Genomic DNA, 27,543 nt, shown 5'->3' with positions numbered 1-27,543 from the left:
AGGCAACACTGGCACATTAGGCCAACCTAACAAATATTTACAGAGTGCCTATTACATGAACCCAGTAGTAAAAGATTTAGAATCTACCCACACAAGGAGCTGACAGTTGAGAAAAGGACTGTAAATAAACAATTACACTAGAGTGATACTTGAAGTGAAAAAAAAAAATACATACAAGAAAAGAATTAGCTCCATATGAAAGAGAAAGCTTGTCAAGAAAGATTTATTAAAGCAGAGTTAGAGAAAATAAGAGCCGATCAAGTGGTCAGTGTGTTACCCAAAGGCAGGGAGATAGAAAATAATGGGGCCCAGAGGCGTGAGAGGGTGACAGGGAAGGGACTGGCCCCATCTGGCTAAAGCACCTGGATGAACAGGAGCTGATGAGGGCAGCACAGGCAAAGGACATTGGAAAAGGGAGGCAAGTTTACTAGGGCATCACAGGCTATGCTGAAGAGCTGGGACTTCATGTAATAGGGACACTAAAAGCTTTAAGGAAGAGTCCGTGGAGATGGAACGCCCCTGCTTAAGAACCATCTCTGTATTACCAGAACACCCTCAGTGTGTCACACCTTAAACCACATCAATTCCTATGACACTACTTAATTTAAAAATATGTATGTATGGGGACTTCCCTGGTGGTGCACTAGTTAAGACTCTGCCTTAGCTCCAGGGGACGCAGGTTCCCTGACCAGGGGAACTAAGATCCCACATGCTGCGGGGCAACTAAGCCCGCACGCTGCAATGAAGAGCCCATGCAGCCAAGTAAATAAATATTAAAATATATGCGTATACAAATATTTCAAAATTCAATGAACAGAGTATATTACCATCTAATTCTACTCAAGAATTACTGTGATGATCTAATGAGACAATAAAAGAGTTTAGAATAGGGTTAGTACACAGCATTCAATAAATGTTAACTATAATTATATACTGATGGTGATAAATATGAAGAAAGTAAGATAAGCACACAATATGGCTAAACCAGCACAAATTAGAAAGAAGTCTTAAGAAACTACAGAAATAGCTGGGTAACTTTTAACAAAAAAAAAGGAAAAATCAACTGGGCTAAATTAAAAAGACCATATTTGGTAGACTTTCTCCAGCATAAAAGAAATAGACACGTCTAAAGATTCTCTTTCAACAGGTCAGTTTACTCAGCTACTTGGAGGCCTAGCAATGAAACAGGTTCAATATGACAGCAGATATTCTGAGGGGAGAAAGAGTACTTCAATTGCCAAGGCAAGTTAGTTGATAAGACTGGCCCTTGAAGTATATATGTGAATGGTTTTGACTTTTATCACTGCCGTTAAACTGGATAACTGCCAATTCAACACGTTTAGCCATGTGCCCTTGAACAGCAATCTTTCCAAGTCCATTTATTCCCAGTAACGAACGAAGACATGAAAGACCGTGCTTTGTGGCATTGTGTCCTGTACGGTGAGAATGCACTATTTACAGCAACATGGTTTGGTTTTTTAAAAACTACGTACCGTGAAGGTAGCTGCAAATAAAGGAGTACACAAAATACAAACTAACAGATAATAAATACTTGACAAACCCAGACTTATGAACTGAAACAATCCAGAGTCAAAACAACATGAACTAAATGGTTAAGAAAAAAATCCAACATGGACAAACAACTAAAGTTTAATTTAAGATCTACTCAATTTTCATAATTGGGCAAGGCAGGCAATACAGAAAGAACAGACTAGAGGTTAACCGGGTATTAAATCTCTATACACATATGCCTCTCATCAAGGTATGAACACTCAACTCTTCAACACTCTTAGAACATAAAGATGGTTCCCTGCCAAGAGGGTTGAGAAGCAGAACAGGTTCACTAAGGCTTTCATGCCACACACCACATGGTGGCAAGGACAATGGCTGAGGCCAAGGCATCGAGGACGACAATGCAAGACAACAACTACGAGGAACTCCATGCAAAGAAGTAGTGCGGGTTAAGCCAGATTCGGCTACTACGTGCATTAAATTGGTTTCAAAGGTTAGCCAGGACCCTAACAACCACCTAAAACAAGGTTTCCATGAAAAGAGGCTTCAACTAACATCCAGTACAGTTCATACAGGCAGCATTTCTATTCATGAGAAGGTCATACTTTCACAACTGAAAGCACAGGTGAGACACCCGTCCATCTCCACTAGACATGGAAGCTCACGATATTACTCAGTATGATTCACCTGCTACTAATCAGTTCAGTGCAATAATCTTAAATGGTTTAAATGCTACCACTCTGTAACGCTAAAATCCTGTTCTACTAAATGTGCCAAAGAGCAATACATCGTTCTGAGGAAAAAATGAAGGAGGAAGATTCTTAGAGTCAATACTCCTTCAAGACCAAGCCTCAAATTTAGGATTGAAGGGTCCAGCCCAGCCCAGCCCAGTCCACCCCCATTCAGCCCAGAAAGCCACTCAACTTTAAATGGGCTCCCTTGGGGCATCTCAAGACCACTCACTCTTGAGTAAGAGGCAGTCTCATGCAGTGTTTGCATGCACACGCTCCCTAGTTCTGCCACTTAGTACTCAAGTGGTTTTAGGCAACTTATTTAACCTGTGAACATTTCCTCATCGGTAACATAGGGACAACAGTAACTATCTGGTACTTGTGAGGATTAAATAAACTATTACATATAGAGTGCTTAGAACAGCACTGGTTGTGACACTCAACAAGTCTCTGTGGTTTGTTATTACAATGACGCCCCTCATCGTTACTGTCATTATCGCCGAAAGCATGCAGCCAGAGAGCATACTTCAAGTTGTTTCCACCGCAACCCCCCCAGGTTCTGGCCCTCACACATCATTTAGGATTGTATCAGGGCACTGCACGCCTTCCTTCACCACATGCTGCTAAACAACGTAACACCACCTGGAATCACAGGGCTTTATATCCCCACCCCTCTTCCAGCCACACTCACTCGGTACTTTAAGCATCAACTCGTTAAATATACAAATAACTAAAGAAAAGCCGATCCTCTGTTTCCTCTTAAAACAAAATGGAATTTCCTTAGGATTTCTAATAAGATCCTATTTTCACCTTAAAACACTCCTGCTTCAAAGGAGGGTCCCTTCCCCAGTGGGATTATTACCACGCCCTCCCTGCCCTGACTCAGATTCACAGATTCTTTACTTCCAGACACAGCAACAGCACACTATCATCACATAATTTCTGCCAAAGCCCGATTTTTCAATCTCACTGTTGGCTAGGAAATCAGTTTCTTTTCTCTTCAACTTTCTGAGGAGGAGAACAAAAAAGAAAGAACAGGACAGCAGCTGTGGCCACTTAAGGGAGGAGATGGCAACACAAAAGCTCTTTCATCAGCAAATTTCTTCACTCCCTAACGGGCCTCCCACCAGTATCTATTTAAGTTCCTGCTGCCAGGAATTCTAGACCCAGCTCCTGGTCCCACCACACTAGACTACACTTCTAGCGGCCACCCAGCTCTCAGCCACTCTTACAGACTTTGGGGTCATGATGCTTGAGCCCATTAAGAGCCTTTCTCTACATTCTACTTTCTGTCATGAGAGAAGTGGCCCTAGGAAAAAACATAGGTCCCTGGCTGTATGCAGAATATCCTACTTGGGAAAAGGTTTTTTAAACTTGAGTGAATAACTAAAATAATAATTAAATACTCAGAGTTCTGCCAAACCAGACAGAATCCCCAGAAACATTTTCCCTCTCACTGAAGTCAACAATAAGGTTAGTCTGGACTGGAATTCCCTTCTGTTCCCATTACACAGACTCATTCCTCCTGCATCCCGTAAGGCAGGCCAGGAGCCAGTCTCCGAACGGGTGATCCAGGAATGGTGCAATAACGCTCCCCCGTAATGAGAATGTAGCCAGGTTCTCTCAAGAAAAATGTAGTCCTTATTCTCCCTCCCATATTTCATGAACAGTGATTTATCTTGTTGCAACAGCTGTACTTCCATATTAATTCATTCCAAGTCTTTTCATCAAAATGTACATTTCAATCCTGAAAGCAGGATTGGGAGTCTAAGAGTAACACAGCACTAATAAGTTCAGAAATTTGCTTTTATCTTAGTGAAATACTTGGTCTCCCCGAATATGTAGAGTCACAAGGGGAAAACACTCCAGCTTGGCTGCACTACACTACAACAGCCAAACTGAACCAAAGTACTCCACGCAGAAGGGAAAACATACCTAAAAGACATCCTGTTACAATACAGACATGGGTGCAACAGAGCTCAACTAATAAACACTGCTTCAATACCAGGTCCTATTAACAAATGAAAAGAAACTTTTGGCCAAGCATTTTGCTGGGGTTTTTTTTTGTTTTTTTTTTTTGCGGTACGCGGGCCTCTCACTGTCGTGGCCTCTCCCGTTGTGGAGCGCAGGCTCCGCGGCATGTGGGATCTTCCCGGACCGGGGCACGAACCCATGTCCCCTGCATCGGCAGGCAGACTCTCAACCACTGCGCCACCAGGGAAGCCCAGCATTTTGCTAGTTTTAAAAATTATCCTTAGTTTTAAAAATTAGCAAAAACCCGCAACGTTTTACTTGGTGCTCAAGTAATAATTAACTTGGATGGGTCCTCATCAGCCAAGAACACTAAGCTGAATTTATTCCACAGATCTCCAGGAGGAAGCCCCAAGATTCTACTCTGCTCCACTCTGAAGCCTACAACAAGGCAACCAGGAATGTATTGGAAGTGAGAATGGGGTGAACGCTGAGAAGTATAAAGTCAGGAAAATAAAAACCTAAATGTGAAATTACACATGCTTCCAAGATACGTACTCCACTAACATTTCTGTTAAACCTGCTTTACAACCCTCACTGTAGATTTTAAGGAGACAAAAAGGGAAGAATCTTAATTAGAGCACTGGAGATTGGCTCTGTAACAAGACTGACTTTCTAAATAGTGTTTCACCTAACACTCAACCTTTCCAAACCTCAAATGGACAAGCAATTGTGTGGGCTTGGATTTATCAGAACAGTTAACTAACAGCCAGCAGCCTCTCCAGGAAAAGCATATGACACAGTGAGAGATTATCTGATGAGTCAAATGACTGTCACCCCCATACTGCAAGTACGTGTTGCCTCCCTGCAAAGCCAATTAGCAAAAGATGCACAAAATTCAGTTGACAGGGCTGTTCATCCAACTACATATTTTAGGTAGTCCATAGAATTTCCATTTCCAAAGAAAACAACTTGTCAGGGGATGTTTCAAATTTAAGTAGGCTTTTTTTTTTTTAAAGAAAATGGAGGATCTTAAAAATAATAAGAACTAAATTCAGATAGCTGAATATATCCTCTGTTCTATGAGAAGCATACAAATGATATGCGTATGTGACAATGTTGAAATAGGTAAAACACCACAAAAACTCGGTTATATTATTCAACCAACACTACAGAGTTTAAAGTTAAGTCAAAGGCAGAAAGCAAACAGACCATGAGATGGGCAGGTTCGTGGGCTCCACACCCACAGCAGCTCTGTACAGGCCCACAGACATCAACCCCATACGAAACGTATCCCTAGAGGAGAAAGGAGGCTCAGCAGAAACGGGCAAGGAGCAGAGACTGAAGTTCTTGAAAGGTGCTAATGAACCCAAACTGGGCCAGGCCAACTCCAATTCACACCGGAGTTTTACTGCTGTGTCCTACGGGGTGCCCAATGGTGTCCCTGAACTGCCCCTACGTTTCTTCATCTGACAGGAACCTCTCCACACTTCCCACCTGCCTTCAAAATCAGTGAGGCAAACCCCACATGAAAAATTAGCATATCTAATTTTAGTATTTCTGCTGTACAAACATACTGACTTTTCATGAAAGAATTCTATACTATGATACCAAGTGCCTTGCCAGGGGTCTCTGGAAAATAACTTGGGCTGATAATTCTACTGCCAAAAAGAAAATATCTTGCAATGTATAAATATTATTACATCACCTTTATTCAATTTCAAAAAGCACACGAACATAAATGTGCTGCGTGCTATGTATTTTCCTCTGTAAAGCAAGGACTGCGCAATAGATGACACCTAGAAATTGCCAATTTTTCTCTCACCTTTAAATCTCAATCTTTATACCAATGCATAACAGTTCCTACCCCACTGCCCATAATCCCAACTCATCCCCTGGCCTCTCACTAAGTTACCACTGGAAAAGTCTGGCACTGCCGTTCAGCTTGAAAACTACTATAAATTATGTATTTCAGAATAAATACTGCCTTGTTCAGTTGGTTGGTTACCCCACCTCCCTTGATAGTAAGAATATCCCAGTCTCTTAAATTTATAGACGAAAAATATTAGTTTCTAAACAGGTCTTTAAAAAGCAACAATAAAAGTACTCTTCTCACTTGAAAGAAAAAAATCCAAAAGGCTGTGCTCATATAATTTAAGACATCAGGGAAATGTAAATTAAGATTTTGTTTCTATTTTCTGTCTGAACTTTAACTTCCAACAGTTCTCTTCACAGGCTTTCAAAGCCCACCTTGGAAAAGAAAAAAATAGGAAAAATTGTCCTCATGAAATTCACAAAAACACTTCATAGTTTCAGCTTCAGTTACTAAATCCTGGGTATTTTTCTATGTTGCCATTGTACCTGAAAACTAATTCATATCAGAGTATGAAAAGAAAAAAGATTCATTCTACTCTTCAGATGGGTGATTACTAACTGCTGCTGGTGATGCTATTTTCTCTTGAATTGAACCATTACAGGTATTTCAGATGAGTAGCATGTAATCTGTAGATCTGTACCACATGCTAGTGGTATATAATTCACTAGAAAAAGAACCCCCTGAATAAACAAACCACATTAAAAATTGTAGTCTCTAAAATCACTTATTTCTAGGACAATATTTTTCATGTGCTATACACCTATTAGATATGGGAGTACTGACTGAAGAACTTATTTGTGGTTATTACTGAATAAAAACTTAAAGGTTTAATGTAATTAGAAAAATACCCCTTTTAGAACGCACATATTCATAAAGGAAACATCAATGAGATTAATAAACAAACTGAACCCCACCTATGGCTGATTACTGCTGTGATTACCCAGTTTCCTTCTATTTCCACTAGCATTCTCAGAAAGCAGAACATTCAAAGCGAAAATAATCACTAATTTACTCATTCAGTCTTTGACCATTTAATGAGCAGCTTCTACACGCCAGGCACTTTTTGCTAGGTGCTGAGGACAGAAAATACATGAGCTAAAAGCCCATCCTTAAAGGTGGTTCTGGGCTGAACTGTGTCCCCCAAGATTCCTGTGCTGAAGTTCTAAATTCCCAGTACCTCAAAACATGACCGTACTTGGAGACAGGGCCTTAAAAGAGATAAAGCAGTTAAAATGAGGTCATTAGGGAGTGGTCCCCTATGACTGGTATCCTTACAAGCAGAGATGAGGACACAAACACACAGAGGGAAGATCATGTGATGTCACAGGGGGAAGATGGCCAACTACAAGCCAAGGAGAGAGGACTCAGAAGAAACCTACTCTGCCTTGATCTTTGACTTCTAACCTCCAGAATTGGGAGAAAATAAATTTCTCTTGTTTAAGCCACCCAGTCTGTGGCAGACCTTTGTTACAGCTGCCCCAGCAAACTAATACCACAGCTCACACCCCATCAAAGGAGACTGATATATAACTATAAACTCTGTGAAAGGCAGCTAAATTTGAGATATGTACAAAATGTAAAAAACAAATACATACTCTAGCATAAATTGGCTATCCTGGATGTTCTGGTTTTTAGGACCTTATTCTAGGGGAAAGAATATCGTAACAGAGCATTGTTACCATTTCCAAGAGATATTAAATAGACTCTAACACATGTTATTTCACTTTATGCCCACATAAATCGTACAGTAATTTTGAGTGTCCCCATCTTAAAGATGGAGAAAGTCAGTTTTAAAAAGGTAATCAACTTGTCCAGACCACCAAGTTAACAACTGAAAAAGCCACAATTCAAAGCCAGGTCCCCTCAGTTTGACATTCTACAGCCTACATCTGCCTTTCAAACAAAACCCCAAGAAGGTACTAAGTCAAGCAGATCACAGCATGAAGTTTTAGAACAGTCTTCTCTCTGTGCACTGCCTAATTTGCAGGTGTGCACGAATGTCTGAATAGCATGCTAGGTAGTGGAGTACTCTTCTAAGTCTGCAACCTTAATAGCTGGAAAAACTCTGGAAGGGCCTCTCAAAGTTACAGCAAAACCATAAGGATGCTTCTGGTAATATACAGAACAAACCTGTATATTATCAGTGGTAATGATTTCAATTTTTCTGATTTTTTTCCTACTCATTTTATGCCAACTCATTCAGGTTCCTCTAGTTCCATCCTCATGGCTTACTATACAAAGACATGTGCAACAGGACAAAAAGTATGGACATGCACTGCGCCCTACCAGAAGCCAACGGGGAATTGTGAAGGAGCCAGCACAGGGCATATTTACTTTAGAAAAAAATGAAAGGGAAGAGCAAACCACAGTAATAAAAACACACCTACCTGTTTCTTCATCTATTTTGAAAACACCAACACCAGAACCATCTCGAATGGAATAGTGGATCTCCCCATCTCTTCCTGTGTCCTCATCATGAGCTGATACCTTCATCACTGATGAACCAACAGGGACATTTTCTTTCACTACACCCTTTTCCACAAAGCTAGGAAACACTGGTGGGTGTAAGTTCTCATTCACATCGATGACTTCAACTTCAATGTAGCAAGTGGAAGACAGAGAAATGGGCTTCCCTTTGTCTTTGGCCCTCACAGTGAGATTATACACTTGCTTCTTCTCAAAGTCCAACTGCTGTATGATTCTAACTGCTCCACTGAGCTTATCCACATCAAAGTTTCCTTCTCCGTGGTCCATAAGACTGTATCTCACCTGACTAGACTGACTTAAATCAGGATCATAGGTCTCTAACCACATGATTATGGTTCCTTCTGGAAGGTCCTCTCGAACTTTCACACGGTAATTAGGGGGAATAAACTTGGGTGGGTTGTCATTAACATCCTCTAATGATACCTTCAGAAGCACCATGGAAAGCAGCTGCGGTTCTTCTCTGGCTTGATCCCTGGCTTCAATCTTTACGTAATGCACGTGCTGTTCTTCACGATCCAAGGGGTTCACGATTTTCACCACTCCAGTCGTGCTGTCAATTGAAAATTTATCTGTGTCTGTAAGAAGAGAGTATGTCACATGTCCATTGGGCCCCAGATCTTTATCTGTGGCTTCAACCTGGATGATTTCACTATTTATCTCTTTGTCTTCACTCACTTCAACGAAATAGTTCTCCTGTAAAAACTCAGGTGGGTTATCATTGGCATCCAGAACTCTGATCTCCAGAAGACGCCAAGCAGCCTTCTGTGGCAGACCGAGGTCAGACACCGTAACATTCAGGGTATATCTGTCTGTTGTTTCACGGTCAAGCGGGGATAAAATTTTGAGCATTCCTGTTTCCATGTCAATAATGAAGCAACTATCCTCATTTCCTCCAGAAATAGCATAGACCAGTTTTCCGTTGAAGCCAGTGTCCAGGTCAGTAGCATTCATGAAAATTATGCTGGAACCCACGGGATGATTTTCCTTCACCTCAATACCAGCTGGAAGGGTACTTCTAAACTGTGGTGTGTGAGCATTGACAGAGTGAGAATCAAAGAAGACATCCTCAACCTCTCCCTGACTGTGTAACTTATTGGCCTGCAGGAGTTTCTCTGCCAGCATCCTGGCCACACCAGTCTCCTCGCAGTGCAAGTTTACTGGCTTGCGAAGGGCAGCCACAGTTATGTTGATGTATAATGGTGTGGCAAAATTCTCTCCATCTGTAGCTGTAATTCTCAGACTGTGAAATGACACCTTTGCCCCTAAACCATTCATGAGCGACTGCTTTAATGACAATACCCCGGAGCTGGGGTTTAAGCTGAACAAATCCAGTTCATTCCCAGCTTCAGTCTGATACCGCACCAACTGCAGTTCATCCGCGTCAATGGCAGAAACAGTGGTTATCTGCTCCCCTACACCTAGGTCCCTGGGAATTGTTCCTTCACAGTTTATCTTCTCAAACAGGGGTGTGTTGTCATTCAAGTTATTGAGAGTGAGGGTAGCAAGGATTTCAACCTCCCGGCGGTATGGCAAGCCCCAGTCTGATGCCCGAATCCTTAGAGTATAAACCCGTGGCATCAGCTCATAGTCCAAGTTCTCTGAAGTACTCACAGCACCGGTGAAATGGTTAATCACAAACGGCACGTGATTCAAATTTGCAATGCTGTACGTCACATACCCGTTCTCACCCTCATCAGGGTCTACAGCACTCACACTCATCACCGTAGTACCAATGGGCACGTTCTCGTCAAAAGATGCTTTGTAGGCTGTCTGGGTAAATTCAGGGGGATGGCTATTTGCACTCAAGACTTTAACCAAGACTTTGGTCGAGGCTTTTCTGTCACTTGTTGTTACTTCAAGTTCAAACTGGGAGGCTTGCTGTCTTTTAATTGGTTCTAAAATGGAAATGAGACCAGTGTTGTGATTTAAACTGAATTTAGCTTTTCCAGGTGTACTTTTAAAAACATACTTCAAATGAGAATAGCTAGGTGTGGCTTTCACCATGACCACGGGTGTGCTGGGAGGAGCAAATTCACTTATTTCTGCTCTGTAAACCTCCTTTTCAAACTTGACTGGCCCAGCTTTGAACCGTGGTGAAGTCACCTGAATTACTTTTACAGAAGAGAACTGGGGAGGACTTCCTTTATCTTTCGCCTGTAGTGTCAGGTTGTAGCCGAAAGGATGACTGTCCCAATCAATGTCACCGACTGCTTTGAGTTTATACTCTTTGCTCCCTGGAGAGGTCCTCACTGTTCTAAACTGCTGAAGGAGGTCTCCTGCCACAATGCTTAAAGAAGCGACTTCCCCATTGGCACCCTGATCGCAGTCCTCCACGGTTATGATGGCATACGTTGGGTCCTTCTCCAATTCCGATGGTGATAACGTCACTGCTGTTAACACAGGAGCACACTCGTTGGCCTGCTCTACGTGAACTGTCAGCTTAGCCATGCTGCTGATACCACTGCTCCCGTACAATTTCATGCCACGGTCCACAGCAAGAATTTCCATCTCATAGAACTTGGTCTCTGTGTAGTCAAGTCTACCAGTTAAAACTATGGTGCCACTGGTGGGGTGGATAGCAAACATGTCTGTTCGGTCTTTAAAACTGTAGTAAAATTCTCCATTGGTGCCTATGTCTGCATCCGTAGCACTGACTCTTGCAATACTGGTCCTCAGGGCTGTGTTTTCAGGTAAAGAAACACTGTACGAGGTGGGTGAGAATAATGGCCTCAAGTCATTTGTATCCAGCACTTGTACCCTGACCTTTGTTCGTGCTTCCATATTAGTATTTTTTTCAACTGCTTTGACTATCAACGTGTAATGGTCTTTCACTTCTCTATTAAGAATAGCTGTATTTCCTCCTTTGGTCCTTATTCTCAGAAAGCAAAAGTCTCCAAGAATGTACTCTTCAGCTTTGAATAGGTTTTCATTGTCTCCTGAGACAATTTTGTACCTTAACTCCCACAATGGATTTGTAATGTAAATACCCATCTTTACGGGATGCCCAACATAGGTCTTTGCTGCAGAATTTTCATGCACTGTGACATTGTACTGGAAATGTGTGAACTGTACAGGAGTTTGTTCAAGTGCTTGGCTTCCATCACTGTCTCCAAAATGCTGGAGGAGGAGCAAAAGCAGAAGCGAGGCCAAATGCCTCCCCATCGCTTAACTCCCAGGAACCTGCAACAGAAGAAAATAAGAATCATTGCTTCAGGGAAATAAAACAAACAAAAAGTGTACTTTTTTAAGGTTTTAGACCTCACTTTTTTTTTTTTTTTTTGCGGTACGCGGGCCTCTCACTGCTGTGGCCTCTCCCGTTGCAGAGCACAGGCTCCGGACGCACAGGCTCAGCGGCCATGGCTCACAGGCCCAGCCACTCCGCGGCATCTGGGATCTTCCTGGACCAGGGCACGAACCTGTGTCCCCTGCATCGGCACGCGGACTCTCAACCACTGTGCCACCAGAGAAGCCCAGACCTCACATTTTAATGAAGTATTTTCCATCTATACAGAATATGAATAAATGCAATAGTTTTCCAATATAAGTATCAATATTGCTAATATTTCTAGAATTACTAAGTTTAAGAACAATTTTTTTAATTTTAATGACTCAAAGAATCCTAAAGAGCATCAGATGAAGGTCTTCCAGCTGCAACAACTACACTGTATTCCTGCACTTCAATCTTCAAGGCAAGTATAAGCCACTGCTAAAAAAGGGAGTGAACATTGTTTCCACTTACTTGTATATAATAAATGAAGTGCTCAAAAGCTCACAGACTTGATGCTACTACAGTATCCTGAGCATGGGACGCTTCGGACAGCTAACAACCAAAAAAACTCTCAACAGTGGTTTTATATAACCTCTCATAATGATAGCTTATAATCTCTCCTAGAAATTTATTATATTATTTCTTTATAAGAATGATTAAGTTGACTCCCTACATAATATAAGGGTTTACTGTCTCATTTAGCACTGTATTAACTATTTAAAGGTATTAAAATAAATATATCACCAAGTTTAATACTGAAGTCATTTCTGAACCAACAAACTGAGCCCCAAACAGTCAGTTTACAAAAGGAAAGGCAAGAGCTTGATGTTAAACAGAACTTGCCCTCCCTAAACCAGGGACACAAATCTTGGCAACATCACTGCTGTATCACCACTGCTGCCAACAGCCAGTGCACAGAGGGTCCGCTGTCTTCGGGGCACTGAACAACCCATCACCCAAACACAAGACACACGCACAAAGCTAAATCATCTAAGCAAACATGCGCAGAGGGGCCCAATCAACGCAGCAAGGTGGAAGGCACTGCAGGGAGGTCCAAGGGTGAGGTGGGCGGAAAGAGGACATGTGAGAAAGGGGTACCCTGAACCAGTGGGAAGGCAGGCAGTTCACTGGGCTGAGGCCTGGCGGGGGAGGACAATCGCTTTCAGAGCAGCTGTTCCCCTAAATGCCAACGTAATTCACCTCATAAATGAACGGAGCTTCACAAACGTCCGAGCATGGTCAGAAGAGGACAGCGCTGCAGCCCTGGCAAAGGACCTCTCCGATGAATATTCGGGAAACGGGACTGCTCCCCAAGGTAAGAGAAACAGCAGACTGAAGGGCTGGCCAAACAGCCAAGGGAAATTAGCATGGCAACTTTAATTTACAGTATCTTAACTCAGCCAACTGCCAACTTTGCCCCATTAATCATTTCATTAAGGAAAAAAAGAAAAACCCTGATATGCTGAAGGCAATGAGAAGCTTAATTGGTACTGAATCCTGTCCAAGTCAGGCACCCTAACCTGTGCTTTAGCAACCATGACTTCTCAGCAGATAAAGTCAGGAAATGAGACAGAATTTTTGGCCTCTACAACAACATTTAAGATTTAAACAAAATAAGAAGACAATCTTTTCCCAAAACTATCTCTTAATTTGGTCAACAGTTTTAATACTCAGGGAAATTTGAGGATTATGTAACAAACCGATAATTTTATCAAAACAAGTGAAAACTCTGATTCATGATTGAATTCAACCTACAGGTATTAACCTGCTAGCAGACACACTGTGCTAGGTACATGGACTTAAAGACTATTTTAAAAGGCAAAGATCGAAGCATTTACAAACCAGGGATAAAATGTAAAGAAAATGTCTTAAAGAAGCATTGAAAAGATGATGTTGCACAAGCACTTTGTTTTAGGAAACATAATGTTACTAGTATCCAGTTGACAACAAAGTATTAAACCAGGATTCTATTGCAAGCAATTAAAATATTTTTGCTTAATTCTACATATAAAATATTATGCAGTAATTTAAAAAATAAGACAGCACTCTATACACTGACATGTAAAGATGTCCAGATACATTAAGTGGAAAAACTAAACTGATCCCATTTATGTTTGCAAAAAGGGAGGGGAGATAAATTACATGCATAGTTCATGGATGTGCTTAAAAATGAACCAAAAAATTCTGGACAGATAAGAAGTAAACTGTTAATGGTGGTAACTTCTGAAGGACAGGCAGCTGGGGGAATGTTCACATTTTCATTTTTCTCTACTATTTGAATTTTTAGTATATATATACACATATGTTATCTTTATCATTAATTCACTTCTTTGGTCATTTGATTCATTCATCACCCATTAAATGAGAGCCTACCACATGTCAGGAACAGTTCTACATGCTGGGAATACAAAAGTGAACCAAACTACTAACAAATCCTCATGGAAGATACATTTCCTGGTGAGAGACAAGGAAACAAAGAGTCTATCAGATGCTGATGATTAGTGCTAAGGAGAAAAATAAAGCAGAAAGAAATGGAGACTGCAGCCAGAAACATGGAGGGAAAGAGAGGCCCCGAAAAAGGACAAGAGTTTCTCAACGTCAAAACTATTGACATTTGGGTCAGATGATTCTTGGCCGGGGGACGGGGTGCGTAGCCTGGAGAGCTGTCCTAGGCATCATTTAGTATTATTCCTGGTCTCCACCCAACTAAAGGCCTGCAGCCTCTCTTCCCCCAACCCCAACTAAAAATGTCTCCAGACAGTACAAATGGCCCCTGAAGCTCAGTCATCTCCAGTAGAGAAGTACTAGTTAGAGGCGCCACAAGGAGAAAGACCGTGGTGGCCTGGCACAGTGGGTGAGCGGAGAGCAATAAAGGAGATCCTTTTTTAGATAAGCTTTTCATTTTAAAGTTATTCTAGAGTTTCAGAAAAATTACAAAGACAGTTTCCCCTACTGTTAACATCTCACCTTACTATGGTACATTTGTCACAACTAATGAAATAATATAGATACACTGTAATTCACTAAGTCCTAATGCCCTTTTCCCGTCCCAGGATACCAGCCAAGACAACCACATTACATTCAGTCATCGTGTTCTCTTAGGCTCCTCTGGATTGTAACAGTTTCTCTGATTTGTCTTGTTTTCAATAACCCTGACAGTTTTGAGAAGTACTGGTCAGGTATTTTGCAGAACGTCCCTCCACTGGAATTTGTCTGATGTTTTTCCGCATGATTAGACTGGGGCTATGCGTTGAGGGGAGGAAGAGAACGGGGTAAAGTGCCATTTTCATCACATCACATCGATGCTGATGCTGACCCTGTTCACTGGGTTGAAGCAGCGCTTGTCGGGTTTCTCCGCAGCGGGGTACTTGCTGCCCCCTTCCCCTACTGTGCCCTTTGGAAGGAAGTCGCTACGTGCAGTCCACACTTAGGGGTGGAGAGTTATGTTACATAAATTGTTTAGAGTTCTTCTGTAAGGGAGATTTGTCTGTTCTCTCCTAATGTCTTTATCATTTGTTTTCATCAGTATGGCCTCATGGATGAAGGGTGAAGGACGTCGGATGTTCCTACAAATAAAACAAGAACAGGGGAGTGACATGCTCGAACCTAAAGTGAAAGGGCTGCTCTGGTACCGGGGTGGACAAGAGAAGGGAGGGCAGCCAGGGCAAAAGCTGGAGGGAGACCAGTTAGAAGGTACTGCAACAGCATGGGTGAGAGACTGCGGTGGCTCAGCCTCAATGGTCCTGGTGGGGGTGGGGAGAAGGGTGACATTTTGGATCTACTCCAGGACCAGCTGATGAACTGGAGGGCAGAGGCGGAAGGAGAGAAAGAGAGAGGCATCAAAGAAGATTCCACAGGTCACGTGCTGAGCAAGAACTGAGAGGTCAGGTACAAGAGAGGGAAGCCTGCACTGAGGGAGGAACGGATTTTAGGGAGTACGATCGAGGGTTAAGCTTTAGACATGTTAAGGTAGAAATGCCAAGTAATGACTTCAAGTAAGCAGTTAGATGTGTGGGAAAGGTTCACCGTGGAGTGAGAAACTTGAGAGTTGTCAGAATATGGAAGACGCCACATTTAAAACCACAGAACTAAATGATCACCCACGGAGAGAGCACAGAGACAAGAAACAAAAACCAAGGACAGAGACGTGCTACTCCCCAAGATCTAGAAGACAGAAGACGAGAGGAACCAGCAAGGGAGACAAAGCAGCCACTGGGGCAGAAGCAAGAAACAGTGGTGTGACAATGACAATGGTAAGCAAACCAATCTTTCTGAACATTTGAAGCCTAACATGAGACCTTGAAAATGACCCATTAATACTGGCTGGTGCCATGCTACTCCCACCACCACTGGTGCCCTGGGCACGCCCTTCACCCCCAGGGCACAAGGAGAAGGCTCAACATGCCAAACCACTGCAGGTGTTCCCTCCCCACGGCATCTCGAGGATCCCTCAGCAGCACCTGCAGCCTTTGCCACCACCCACTTCTCTCACACCTGGATTCCCAAACACCTGGCTCACCCTTCACAACTCACCCACCACGCACGGTTCTTCTCACGGGACACATCACAGCTGGAATAAACTTTTTCGACCACATTCATAACTGAGACCTCTTAAAACCCTGAATTTACTCTGCAAACTTGGCTAACAGAATGCCGTTGTAATTAAATTATTAAATGCAAGTCTTTTGATCAGAAAAAAATTCCACTTTCTAGGAGATCTTGTTAACCTTACAGTAATTTACCCGAGAACTGTGAACTCACGTTTCACCTTAAAATGCCAGAAAAATTATGGCTCTTACTCTATGCAAAACAAACAGTAAAGCAGGGGAAACACACACACACACACACACACACACACAAATCCTAAAAAGGTACTAACACCATTTCATCTAAAAAAGTACATTATTACCTAGCGCTCACGCTTATGAAAATTAAACTCTAAAAACCATTTTACCCAAAGGCTACACTTTGATATTTAGAAGGTGATCACACTACTTGAACTTACAGTAATCCAGGATTTCTTCTGTGCATTTTCCAAAGTGAAAACAAAGAATGTTTACTTAGTTCAGCCTTTAGGGAAAAGGGCCTCAGGTCCAAAGCTTAAATATCTTTAGTACAGATTTCTGAAAATCCATAAATAAGAGAGAAAGATCATTTTTCTGGTAGAAGTCAGATATTAATATGCTCATGTTTCTTCATTTGCGAGACTTTCATGTAAAGTGTTCCAATCTGTGACCGCACAGGCTTCACACAACAGAACACAGCCCCGTGCTGAGAACACAACTGCATAAGTTCAAACATTTAGATCTAAAGCTGAAGGTTCAGATGTTTCAGATGCTTGAGACAGGGCATTAGGTGGGACACTGCATTACACAATGCATACATTCTATTAAATGTATGTTTATTATTTAGAGTCGCAACTCTTACACACGCCATTAGTCATTCCAGCTCTCTATCCAAGAGGGAAACAGTATCAGACTCTCCATGCTACATATGATAATAAAAATACACAAAAATATTCAAGTATTTTGTGTTTTCCCTCATCATACTCCCATTTTGTATCCACATCAGTGAGAGCGTCACTAGAATTGAACTTATTACTGAAATTTAGAGTTTAATGTTCGGTTTGAATAGCGTCACATTTTAAAAGTACTTTCTAGAGATGTCTAAATCGTGAGGGAGATGACTGTTTTCAAAGAGAATTGTCACAAAGTTGTTAAAAGACAATATGAAATGTAAACGGCTCCTGCTTTTTAAAACTATTGTATATTAAATAAACGTTTAATGACCTCTAAAATCACTTAACAGGAGTCAAAAAAGAGTACTGTGTCTGTCTTAGAAAGCCTGCTTGTTACTCAGCTATAACCAATTCACAGCTTCCAGGTGACATTTACAACAGAAAAAACCCCTGCATTTTTCTAATAAATTATAATAGTCATAGACAGTACTTTTAAAAGCTTTCATTCTTAACACTGAAAAATTAATGGGTAGATCTTGTTTATTTCTGGGTACATACTAAATCTCTTTAAGCCATCTTAATACATTTTTTCAGTAAAAATGGGGGTGAGTGGCACTATGAACCCAGAATTGAACAGCAGGCTCAGGATTGGTATATATCACTTAACTGCTTCTACTAACTCTGTATGTTGTTAGCTTTGATTGGAGCTGCAGTAAGTCTGATTACTCCAGCAATGACTTAATTTAAATACTGCCTTCAAATGATCAACAACTGATTCCAATTTAACTGAGAGCAGTCTTCAAGCTATTCATACTGACAGTACACACTGCAAATCCCTCTCCTCGGCACATAATTCTTTTGCAGAACCTAAAAGCTTCAGCATTAACATGATTTAATCAATTCGAAATAAGTTTTTGGAAGTTTTCTTGCCCTTAAGTTAAACAGACTTCCTAATTTTTAAATAGCCTCCGTATAAACTCTAGTATGTAATTTACCTACTCAATGAACCTATAAAACTTGCCTGTGGGTAGTTTGAAGAGGACTGTTTCTAGTTGTTGTTTTATTGTGACATAAAAGACAAGACCAACGAACAAGGGCTGTGTGTACATTTCTGGCTAGACTAGGCATCCCTGTGCTAGTTTTTCCTCTTTCAGCGCTCCAAAACATGACCACTCTCCGTTATTACCCATCCCGCCAACCACTTTCTCCTCACCCACACTGCAGAGCAAACTTTGCCCACAGAGAAGCGCAATAAACAGACTGTTTACCCTCTTGTGATATAAGAGCATTTCACCTAATATATTTTTCTCTGCAAATAGAAATCATTTAAATGGTGTTTTGGCAGTCATTAATACTGGCCACTCTTCCACTCCCAAAGTTTTCATTATGGATCAAATTATGATGCTCCCTTTTGTATTTAGGTACAAACCTCGGCCTTTCACTAAATACGGGATCAGGAAAGTGAACATTCCATGTATAGCAGGTACGTGGAAGTCATGGTAGAGACTCCCCCCACTTCCTCTCCTTAAAATGTTCTCTTCCCCTCCTCTCTCTTCCTCCCACATCTCCGAGGAGATGCGACCCACCCAAGCTACAAATAAAGACACCCTTGATGCCATAAAACTGTGCCTCTCCTGCAGCTCTTCCCTAAATCGTCCCTCACACTCAAGTGCCCAGTCACTGCCGTCGCTGCAGTTGCCTTCAGCAGTCCACAAATACACACAGGTTCCTTCCCACTGAAAATAGCTTTCATTCAAACCTGCACTTCCTTCAAGCCAACAGCCTATTTCTCACCTTCTTATGTTTGCAAAGAGTAGTTTCTCAGTGCTACCTTGACTTCCTTAGAACTCCCTCCACTAAAGACATTGTTGTTTCTACCCTCAACTGTTCCACGTGACCTCAGATCCACCCAGGCAACAGAAGCAGCTTCTTCTGGTGTCAAAGGCTAATGTCAAAATTAATGCCCTTTTCTCAGTACTCATCCTCCCTGACAATCTCCGATTTGACACTACTCACCCTCCTCCCCCATATGTGTCCTTCATACTGTCACAAACTACCTAAAACAAAGAGGTGATCCATACAGAACGTGTAAAGGATGGACAGCACTAAACTTTCCTGATTCTCTCCAATACCCTTTTATAAGCTACACCAACTTTTTCACCTTCCAGTTTGTCACTACAAATTTCTTTCAACTCTTTTCACACACACACATATTGTTACCCTTAAAGACATCATCCCCTCTGCCCTTATCATAAAGGATCACCGCAGAAGCCTGCATTCCACCCTAACCTCCAACAAGTGCCATGGAACAACCTCCCCCACCCCAGGGATACCTTCAGACTTAAGTTATACAGTGTCTTCACCCACTTCCCACTGCAAAATAATAGCTATTCCACTGAAAATAGAGTGATTTCCTATGTCCTTGAAGAGTTTCACCACTTCCCAAATCACCAAGTTTGCAATCTAAGAAATCAAATTTAAAAAAGCAGCTGGAAGTCATAAAACCTGTGATCTAGCCCAGGCTTTGTCACTAATCATCTGTGTGACTTCAAGGGAGTTAATTAATCCTTGGATTCCATTTCTTTATTTGAAAAACTAGAGACTGGACTAAAATCTTTACAGCTTTCTACCCTCCACAGATACACATTCTTTCCCCACCTCCTTTTTCTCTCTCTCTTTGTACACACACACACACACACACACACACACACACACACTCCAGAAATTCAGGATTTCTATGACTTTTTATCTTAACTGTCAAACCTCCATATCTTAAGTCATCTAGACTTGACATTTTTTTATTTCTCAATTTCTCAAAACTGTTCTTCTTCCATTTCTGCTGCTGCCACTTGGTTCATATTTGTATTTGTTCAGGCACAGCATGTGAACCGCCTTTTGGTATTCCTGCTTTCTTGCCCCCATACTATTTAGCCTACATACTGCAATGAAATTAGTCTCATTAAAACTTCTTTGTAATGTCACTCGATAGTTTGAAATATTCAGTGTTTCCCCTTACCCTTCGGATTAAGTACGTCCTTCTTAATCTTGTATTAGAGATCTCTGACAATCTGACCTCTACCTACTTTCCCAATTTAATCTCCCATATTTCTTCTGTTTCAAACCAAAAAGGTGTCCTTCCCAGTCTTGAAACCACCAAGCTGTCCTGAGCCCATGACACCACCTAGTGGCGGAGGCTCTAAACTTGCAGCATCGCCACCTTTCTCTTCGAAAAGACAACGCAAACGTGCCAATTTTATTTTTTCCTGCCCTTTACTCATCACACAGTTTCGTTATTTCCACCTTTCTCTTCAACATTTCTTTCTTTCCTCTCTTCTTAACCTCCATAAAATTTATCTTCTCTATCTTTATAAGCCAAGGTGAGCCCAGGTCATAGATTTTCTGTTTTCCCTACGCAAAGAAAAAAAGGCAAGCCATAAGAAACGTGAAAGAAGGATTAAAGAAACACTGATGATAAACCAACCAACCCTTTTCCGAAAGATAACATGGTGTGCTCAGGTCTTTTTTCTCACCATTCATCAAAGCACAAATCAAGTCACAACACCAAGGGTTTCTACAACTTGCTTTACGTGTATTTCCTCTCCGTGAATCACTGCCTCCTGATTCACTCTTCCCCCAGACCTCACCCTATCCTAATATCCACCTAGCTCACTGAGGTGCTATGATGAACTACCCTGACCCAGATGGGTCTCTCTTACCACACTGGAGATAACTGTTTATTTGTCCTTCTCTCCTGCTGGACTGTAAGCTTCTTGAGAGCAGGAACCCTGCTTTGTTCACCACTGTTTATTGCATCTGACCCAGTGTTTGGCACAGAGGAGATCCACAGTTGTTGGGTGCATGAATGGACAGATGAGGATTAGCAATGGAGAACGGAAGGCAGGACTGATGGGTGGGAGGGGGTGGGGGATAAGGAGGGATAACATGGGAAAACAATACATCCATCGTTGTAAACTTAACAGAAAATCCAGGCGCAACCACTAGGCCAGTAACAACACTGCCGATGGGTGCCCTGCAGAAGGCTCTAATTTCCAGCAGCTCAAAAAGAGGTCATCAACCAACTCAAGATACTTCCAAAGTGGCTACAGGCGATGCCAGATCAGCGTCCCCACTACAGAGTTTACTATAAAGCATTATGCTTGCATATTTTACGAAGATAAGAATTAAATAATTACCGATTTTCCTAAGTGGTCTATAGAAGACATTTAATTATAGATTTATCTCCACATAAATAATAAACCTTTGGAATTAAGCAAGAATTTTGGCAATATATTTAAATCTGGTACTTAAGGAAAAGATCATTTTTAAAAAAACTTTATTATGTGAAATATACAGATTCCTCATCTGACTGAATACATTTTTGAAATAAAAAGTTCCTCCCAGACCTGAGGAGAGAAAAAAATGCAACTTTCTGATCTTGGTTAAATGAATTGCCTGCATCACTCATTTCAAAAACTCCTTACCAGTGCCTAAGGACAAACTAACACTTGCAAATTAAACAATTAGGTGAGACAAAAAGACACAGTTTGGCTTCATCAACTATATAATTTGGTCAAAAGAAAGCTTACCTGCTGCAGTTTCCCACTCATAAAGATTAAACAAGACACCTGGCCTTATGGCTTCCTGCTATTAAATCAGGTCCTTTAGGCCACAAATTAGGCCATGGAGACAACATTTAATGCAACAATAATGCATTGAATTTGATTTAGTTTACTGATTCTATGTAAAATCTGCAAAATTTGGGTGGAAAACAGGTGGCAGTAGACTTGTTAAAGGAGTTAAAATAATCTGTAACATCCCTTTCACTTCTAGCATTCAAAGAAATGACTACTTCGGAGACAACTTGAGAGCTAAGTCTAAAGACATACACTAGGAAGGCATGGGATCAGGGGGAGGAAAACAGTAGTAGTTTGCATATAATTTTTAGATCCTCTTTTGGCACCTGTCCATAACATGGATTTAAATGGTCTACTAACATGGTGCAAAACCACTTGGTGTACTTCTAGTGACTAATTAAAAGATACAAATGAATAGATATGCAGGTGGCCTGAAAGATTTTTATGAAGTCCTCTAAGAATTTCACTTCCTTTCAGAGTGACGAAGAATTAGTTCATTTAAGATACTCATTTTTCAAGTAATGGGTACACAAATGCACACTTTATTCAAATCAAACCCTACTATGAACGTGTTAAATGCCATGTTTGACATAATTGAGTTATATTCATCGTTGTTTTTAAAAATTATGTAATGTTTTAAGCACTTTTACACCCATCTTAAAGCTTAAGTATATAGAAAAGAAAGGGGGATAATAATTCCACTTGTGGAACCAGAGAGCTGTCCTAAAACACAAAGCCAAACATCAGAATTAACCTATATACCTGGAGAAACACACTCTATGAGTAACTGCAGTAACTCGATGTGCTGGATAACCACAACGCTAAGAGTAACATGAAAAAAACATCACCATCACCTAGTTTTAACACATGCAGCTATCTTAAACTATTGAAACCTATCTCTGAATGTATGACGCCTCAAGAATCTGCTTTTGTGAAAGATACATAAATAACTGAAGATCATTTGCCTTTTAAATCTTTTTCCGATTTCAGTCACTGTAAATAGGAGTTGCTTAACAAAAGCTATTTAATGAAATCATAGTTCAGACACATAAAGGAAAAAAAAAACCTCTAACTGCACAGAAAATATTTATGAGTTTACTTTCCTAACGCATAACAATTGCGTCCTTGTTTTCAAAGTCCCGCAATTCACATCAGTGGGAACAAAAAAATTCTTAGAGACAACAGAAACTTAGCTTCCTAGAGGAAAGCACTTAGAGAAAGAAAAAGCACTGAAGAACCAGAATCTCTTAAAAAAAAAGATCTTAGAAGTTTCTCTTCCAAAAAAGAAACAAACGGATAGCACAGTTGCAAATGTTTAGCCCCGATATTTATCACTCACCTATGCTTAACTACATTCAACCAGTTACAACTCAAACCTCAGGACAGCACTCCTTCAGGGCACGAAACATCTAAAAGAACTCGGTGACTCCATTTCAAAGATCCCATCCCTTAGCAGTTGGCCTCTCCTTTCATCACACCAACGCTGTGAATATCTTACAAATCGCAAGAAATTAGCCGCGGAGCGAGATCAGATAAGTCTTTAACAGGCACGCGTGTTACCGGAGAGAAGAAAGTGGAACGCGCGTGTGAAGTTTCCGAGCTCCGGGCGAGGCGGAAGTTCTCGCCCAGAGGCCGCCGGGAACCCCGCGCCGCGGCTGCCGCTTTGATTTCCAGCAATGGCTCCGGGGCCAGAGCCGGTGCAGCCGGGGCCGCCGCAGCCGGGGCCGCCGCCAGCTCGCAGCAGCAGTCGGGTAGGTAATTACCATTCGGGTCACGTCGCGCCTTAACCGCTCCCGCCCATCCGCCTCTGCCCACCCACCCGAATCCAGGGCCTGCCCTGAACTTTCCAAGTGGGCAGGGGCCTCGGCGCCACCACCGTCCGGCGGGTCTCTTTCTTTCCATCCCGTCCCCAGAGCGCCGGGGGGCGCTCGGTCCTGGACTGGACAGTGAGGGGCAAGCTCCCAACGAGCCGGAAGCCCGCCACCCGGCAGCAGCAAGTTGGTCGTTCCGCGGGCACATACGGCTTCGGCCCGGCCGCGCAATGGCACCGAGTGCGCCGCTGCGCCCCTCGCCCACCGCCCTCAAGCCCCAACTGGTTTCCTTCAAACTTACAGCAAAGTTAGCCCGAAGCGGCGGCGGCGGCGGCGGCGCTCTCGGGGGCGCGCACCTCGCCGCCTCAGCGCGCCCCCGAGCGGGGTCCGGGTCGGTCCGGGGCCTCACTGGCTCCGCAGGGCCGCATGGTATCTGCGGCCCGCCCTCGCTTTCCTTGCGCCCCGCTCTGAGGCAGCGCCCCGCCACCTGCGAGCCCCACTCCAAGCCCGGCCGGTGCAGCCCCGGCGTCTCACGCACCCGGCGCCTCACGCACCCGGCGCGGGATATATCCCTCCGCTCGCAGCCACGCCCGCTCGCGCCGGCGCTCTTTTCTCCCGCGCAGAAACTCGACCCGACTTTCCCTGGCAGCCGGAATCCCAGTCCGCGGGGTCCGGGCTACGACGCCCCGCCAAGGGTCAGAGATCTCCCAGCAGCTACAGCAGCCAACTCCTTTCCAGGAGACCAGCGAGTGTCCAGAATGACCTAGCGACACCGCGAGGAACAGATTGGGGCTCGCTCTAGTGCCGAGGTTAGTTATGGCCAGCACACAGATTTGTGCAGGTAATAGAGAATGCTCCCTACCAGGAAAGGGGGAACATTAACTTAGCTAAAAAAAAAAAAAAAGAGCTAAGGACTAAAGAAAAAGCTTCCCACGCCTCCTCCTTTAGATTCACGGGAACCTTCAGGGAATTCCTAAATCTGAATTTGAATGTCTTGGCTGTAGGTCTGCAATTGCTTGGTGGAATAAAATCTTCCAAAAGGTCTCAAAAGGAATGCAGTTAGATCGGAACCTACTTCCTTTTTCAATCTACAGTGCACTAAAATCCCGGGAAAGTGAAAACGCTTCCTTCGCGACCTCTTTGCGCAGAGCTGGTTAGACCCCGGAACTTCTCCAGCCGTGGTTACGAACCCCAACGCCGGCCTCCGCCGGCAGACACCCCTGACTCCCAGGTCTGCGGGACAAAAGGCAGCGGTGCCGTCTCGTGCGCTTTCCCACACGGTAAGTACACCCCGCAGGCTGTGAACGCAGTCTGACGTGAAACTACAAGTTCCGCAGGGAGAAGGGGAAACCCCGGGCGTCCAGAAGGCCCACTCGGGGAACTCCCCCCACACCGGAGCGCGCAGTCCGGGCATCGCGGTGCTGTGAGCCGGTCCTCAGCGCGGGCAGAGCTCCAGGCGCCGGCTCAGCGCAGCCCGAAGTGCTCCCGGGCGCTGGGAAACAGCCGGGAGAAGAGGGCGGCCTTGACCTCGGAAAGTTTGTGCAGCTCTAATACGTTAACGCTGTGAGGACAAAGAGATGATTTCCCTGGAACCGGTGGAGGGGGCTGCTGGAAGAACTACGAGGCAAATGGGGGTAAGGGAGTCTAGGGTTAAGGAGATAATTTCCCTATTTCAAAGTTAATGCAGTCTCCTCTTATGCCATCTCAAAGAAGGTGATGGGGGGGGGGAATGTGTCTAGAAGGTCATGGCTGGGAAGGAAAAATAATGCCTGCAGAATGAGTGTGCTGATTCGTAGCACTAAGAGTATGTGGTGTATTCCCTGCGCGTTATTTAGAATACACAGAAATTCACACACCCAGCAAACATCATCATCCAAACACTTGGCCACGGCAAAGCGCTCCTGGAGTTACAGGTGAGTTTCATACATGGAACACCTCGAAAGTAGGTTATCTGGTCTCCAAGCTCAACTCGTTTGTGCCCGTTGCCGAAGTCTAACTCTAAACAAAACACAATCACACACGAACACCAACAGTTTGTTGGGGCGGGATGCGGGGGGCGGGGGAGGAGAACAGTAAAAGGTAAAAAGACACCATCCCATAACGTAAAATGACAAGATTTTTAAAATGACACAAAAGAATTCCTGGAGAAAATTACCATTCACTAATAACTAATAACGCTTACTTGGACTAAAACATCTGTTTGGGAATCCCGGTTTGCCGGGTCCACTGAAAACCTAATTGCCTGAAAGAAGTTGCACTTCGTCGCCAGAGGAACAGCCGAGAGCCAGAGATGGAGATTTCTCAGTCCGGTGCTGCCACGTTTTTACTGATCCTTTAGCCCCAACGGAACGAAACAGAGGTGCCTTTTTGCTACCAGCTAATTACCTTCACATGAACAAGAAATGTAGTACAAGCTTCACGTTTGTCCTCTCAATAGTCGATCCTCCCTAACCCAGTACCCAAAGGCTCTAGAAAATTTGGGGGATGGGTTCCCGAAAACAAAAAAAGCTTTCCGCCAGCACTGCCTCTGCATCCAGTCCATCCAAGCTGGTATTTGTATATTAGATATAGAATGGGCCGGAGTGGGTGGTAAGTGAAGGCTAGGGTGCCGGCGACGGACCTCACGTCCACGTCCCAAGAGCGCCCGGCAGGTCCAAGTTCGCCGTCCGTGCGGAGAGCGCGCGCTTTGCCGGGTGCCCGGACTAGAGGGCGCTGCGCCACTGCAGATCACGGGGCACCCAATGCGCCCTCCCTGGGCACCATTTCTATAATAAGTTACATTTGAAATAATGCACAAACAGCATAGCTTTTCAAGTTCTTTTGAACAGTGCTTTGTAAGTATTTTATGAATTCCAAAACCTATGCATACTGATCTTTCATTCCCGAGTCAAGCACGGCCAGGGCGGGTGTGCAGCTCGCCGAGCGGAAAGCCGGTAGGATGCACACGCTTCCCTGTACTAGTCAAACACCCCACGCAATTTCATTAACGTTTAAACTTAAATACGGAAAGACTTGCACTCAAGAAAGAACTCACCCGTCCAGCCAAGTCCTCGGTGTTCTGCTTTAAAGTCCCGGCAGGTCCGTAATCGCCACGCGATTTGAATATTTGTTACAAGCCGTGTATGAAGTACCAACTTTGCTTCCCTCGGATCTTCAGCATGTCGCCAACGAGAGTGCGATCCGCCCGCGCCGCCCAGGTGGCCGCATCTCCGGAGGCTTCCGTCCTGGGGGAAACTTGAGCAGCAAAAGGAGGCGAAATGAGAGTGCGCGAGGGCTAGAGAGAGGGCCGAAGAGAAACCAAGTTTGTCAGGACATGTCCGGGCAGCGAGCCGCTGAGTTTAGGAGTTGCGGCTGGGAGCTGCGGCGGATCACTGCCTCTTTCCCCACTCCCTCCCGCCTGGAGGAGGTGGGGGAGGGGAGGTGACGTCAGCGCCCCGCCTAGCCCCCAGCCCCGCCGCCTGGACGGGATTCTCCCGCGGGGTCCGCCTCCTGGACAGTAGCGGCCGCGGGCTCGGAAGCTCGGCCGGCTCTCCTGCCGCAGTGGTCTCTGCGGCCGCTGCAGTCCCGACAGTGAAGCGTCTGCCCCTCTCCACCCCGCCGCGTCTCCCGGGCTCCGCCGAGCGCCGGCGTTCCTCGCACTCGGCGCCGGGGCGGCCCCGCGGCGCGCACCTCTCCGGCTGGCTTTCTCGCAAGCCCCCCTCCGGCCGCGTTTCCCACGCCTCGAACTGCAGGTGATGCTCTTCCTCTTCTGCAGCTGAAATTCGTCGCGACGTGTCGCCTGCCGGGTTGTTGCAG

General features: G+C 43.8%; 1 protein-coding gene across 2 annotated transcripts in view; it reads right to left on the bottom strand.

Annotated features, from left to right (window-relative positions):
• The window catches only part of FAT1 (FAT atypical cadherin 1), a 121,633-nt gene extending 94,538 nt beyond the window's left edge, over positions 1-27,095 (bottom strand). The window contains exons 1-2 of one of the 2 annotated variants that reach the window (XM_065899766.1): positions 26,783-27,095; positions 8,478-11,757 (exon numbers count right to left, since the gene is read on the bottom strand). In XM_065899766.1, coding sequence (XP_065755838.1) covers positions 8,478-11,739 — 3,262 coding nt within the window. In that variant the 5' untranslated portion in view covers positions 11,740-11,757; positions 26,783-27,095. Of the gene's footprint in view, positions 1-8,477; positions 11,758-26,782 lie in introns of those variants that run through there. The other variant, XM_065899765.1, reaches the window with a different exon arrangement.
• Positions 27,096-27,543: the final 448 nt, after the last annotated feature.

This window comes from Phocoena phocoena, chromosome 21 (assembly GCF_963924675.1).
Source record: "Phocoena phocoena chromosome 21, mPhoPho1.1, whole genome shotgun sequence".
Lineage (NCBI taxonomy): Eukaryota > Metazoa > Chordata > Mammalia > Artiodactyla > Phocoenidae > Phocoena > Phocoena phocoena.
Note: the sequence above shows the minus strand (reverse complement) of the source record. Positions and strands in the feature narration are given on the sequence as shown.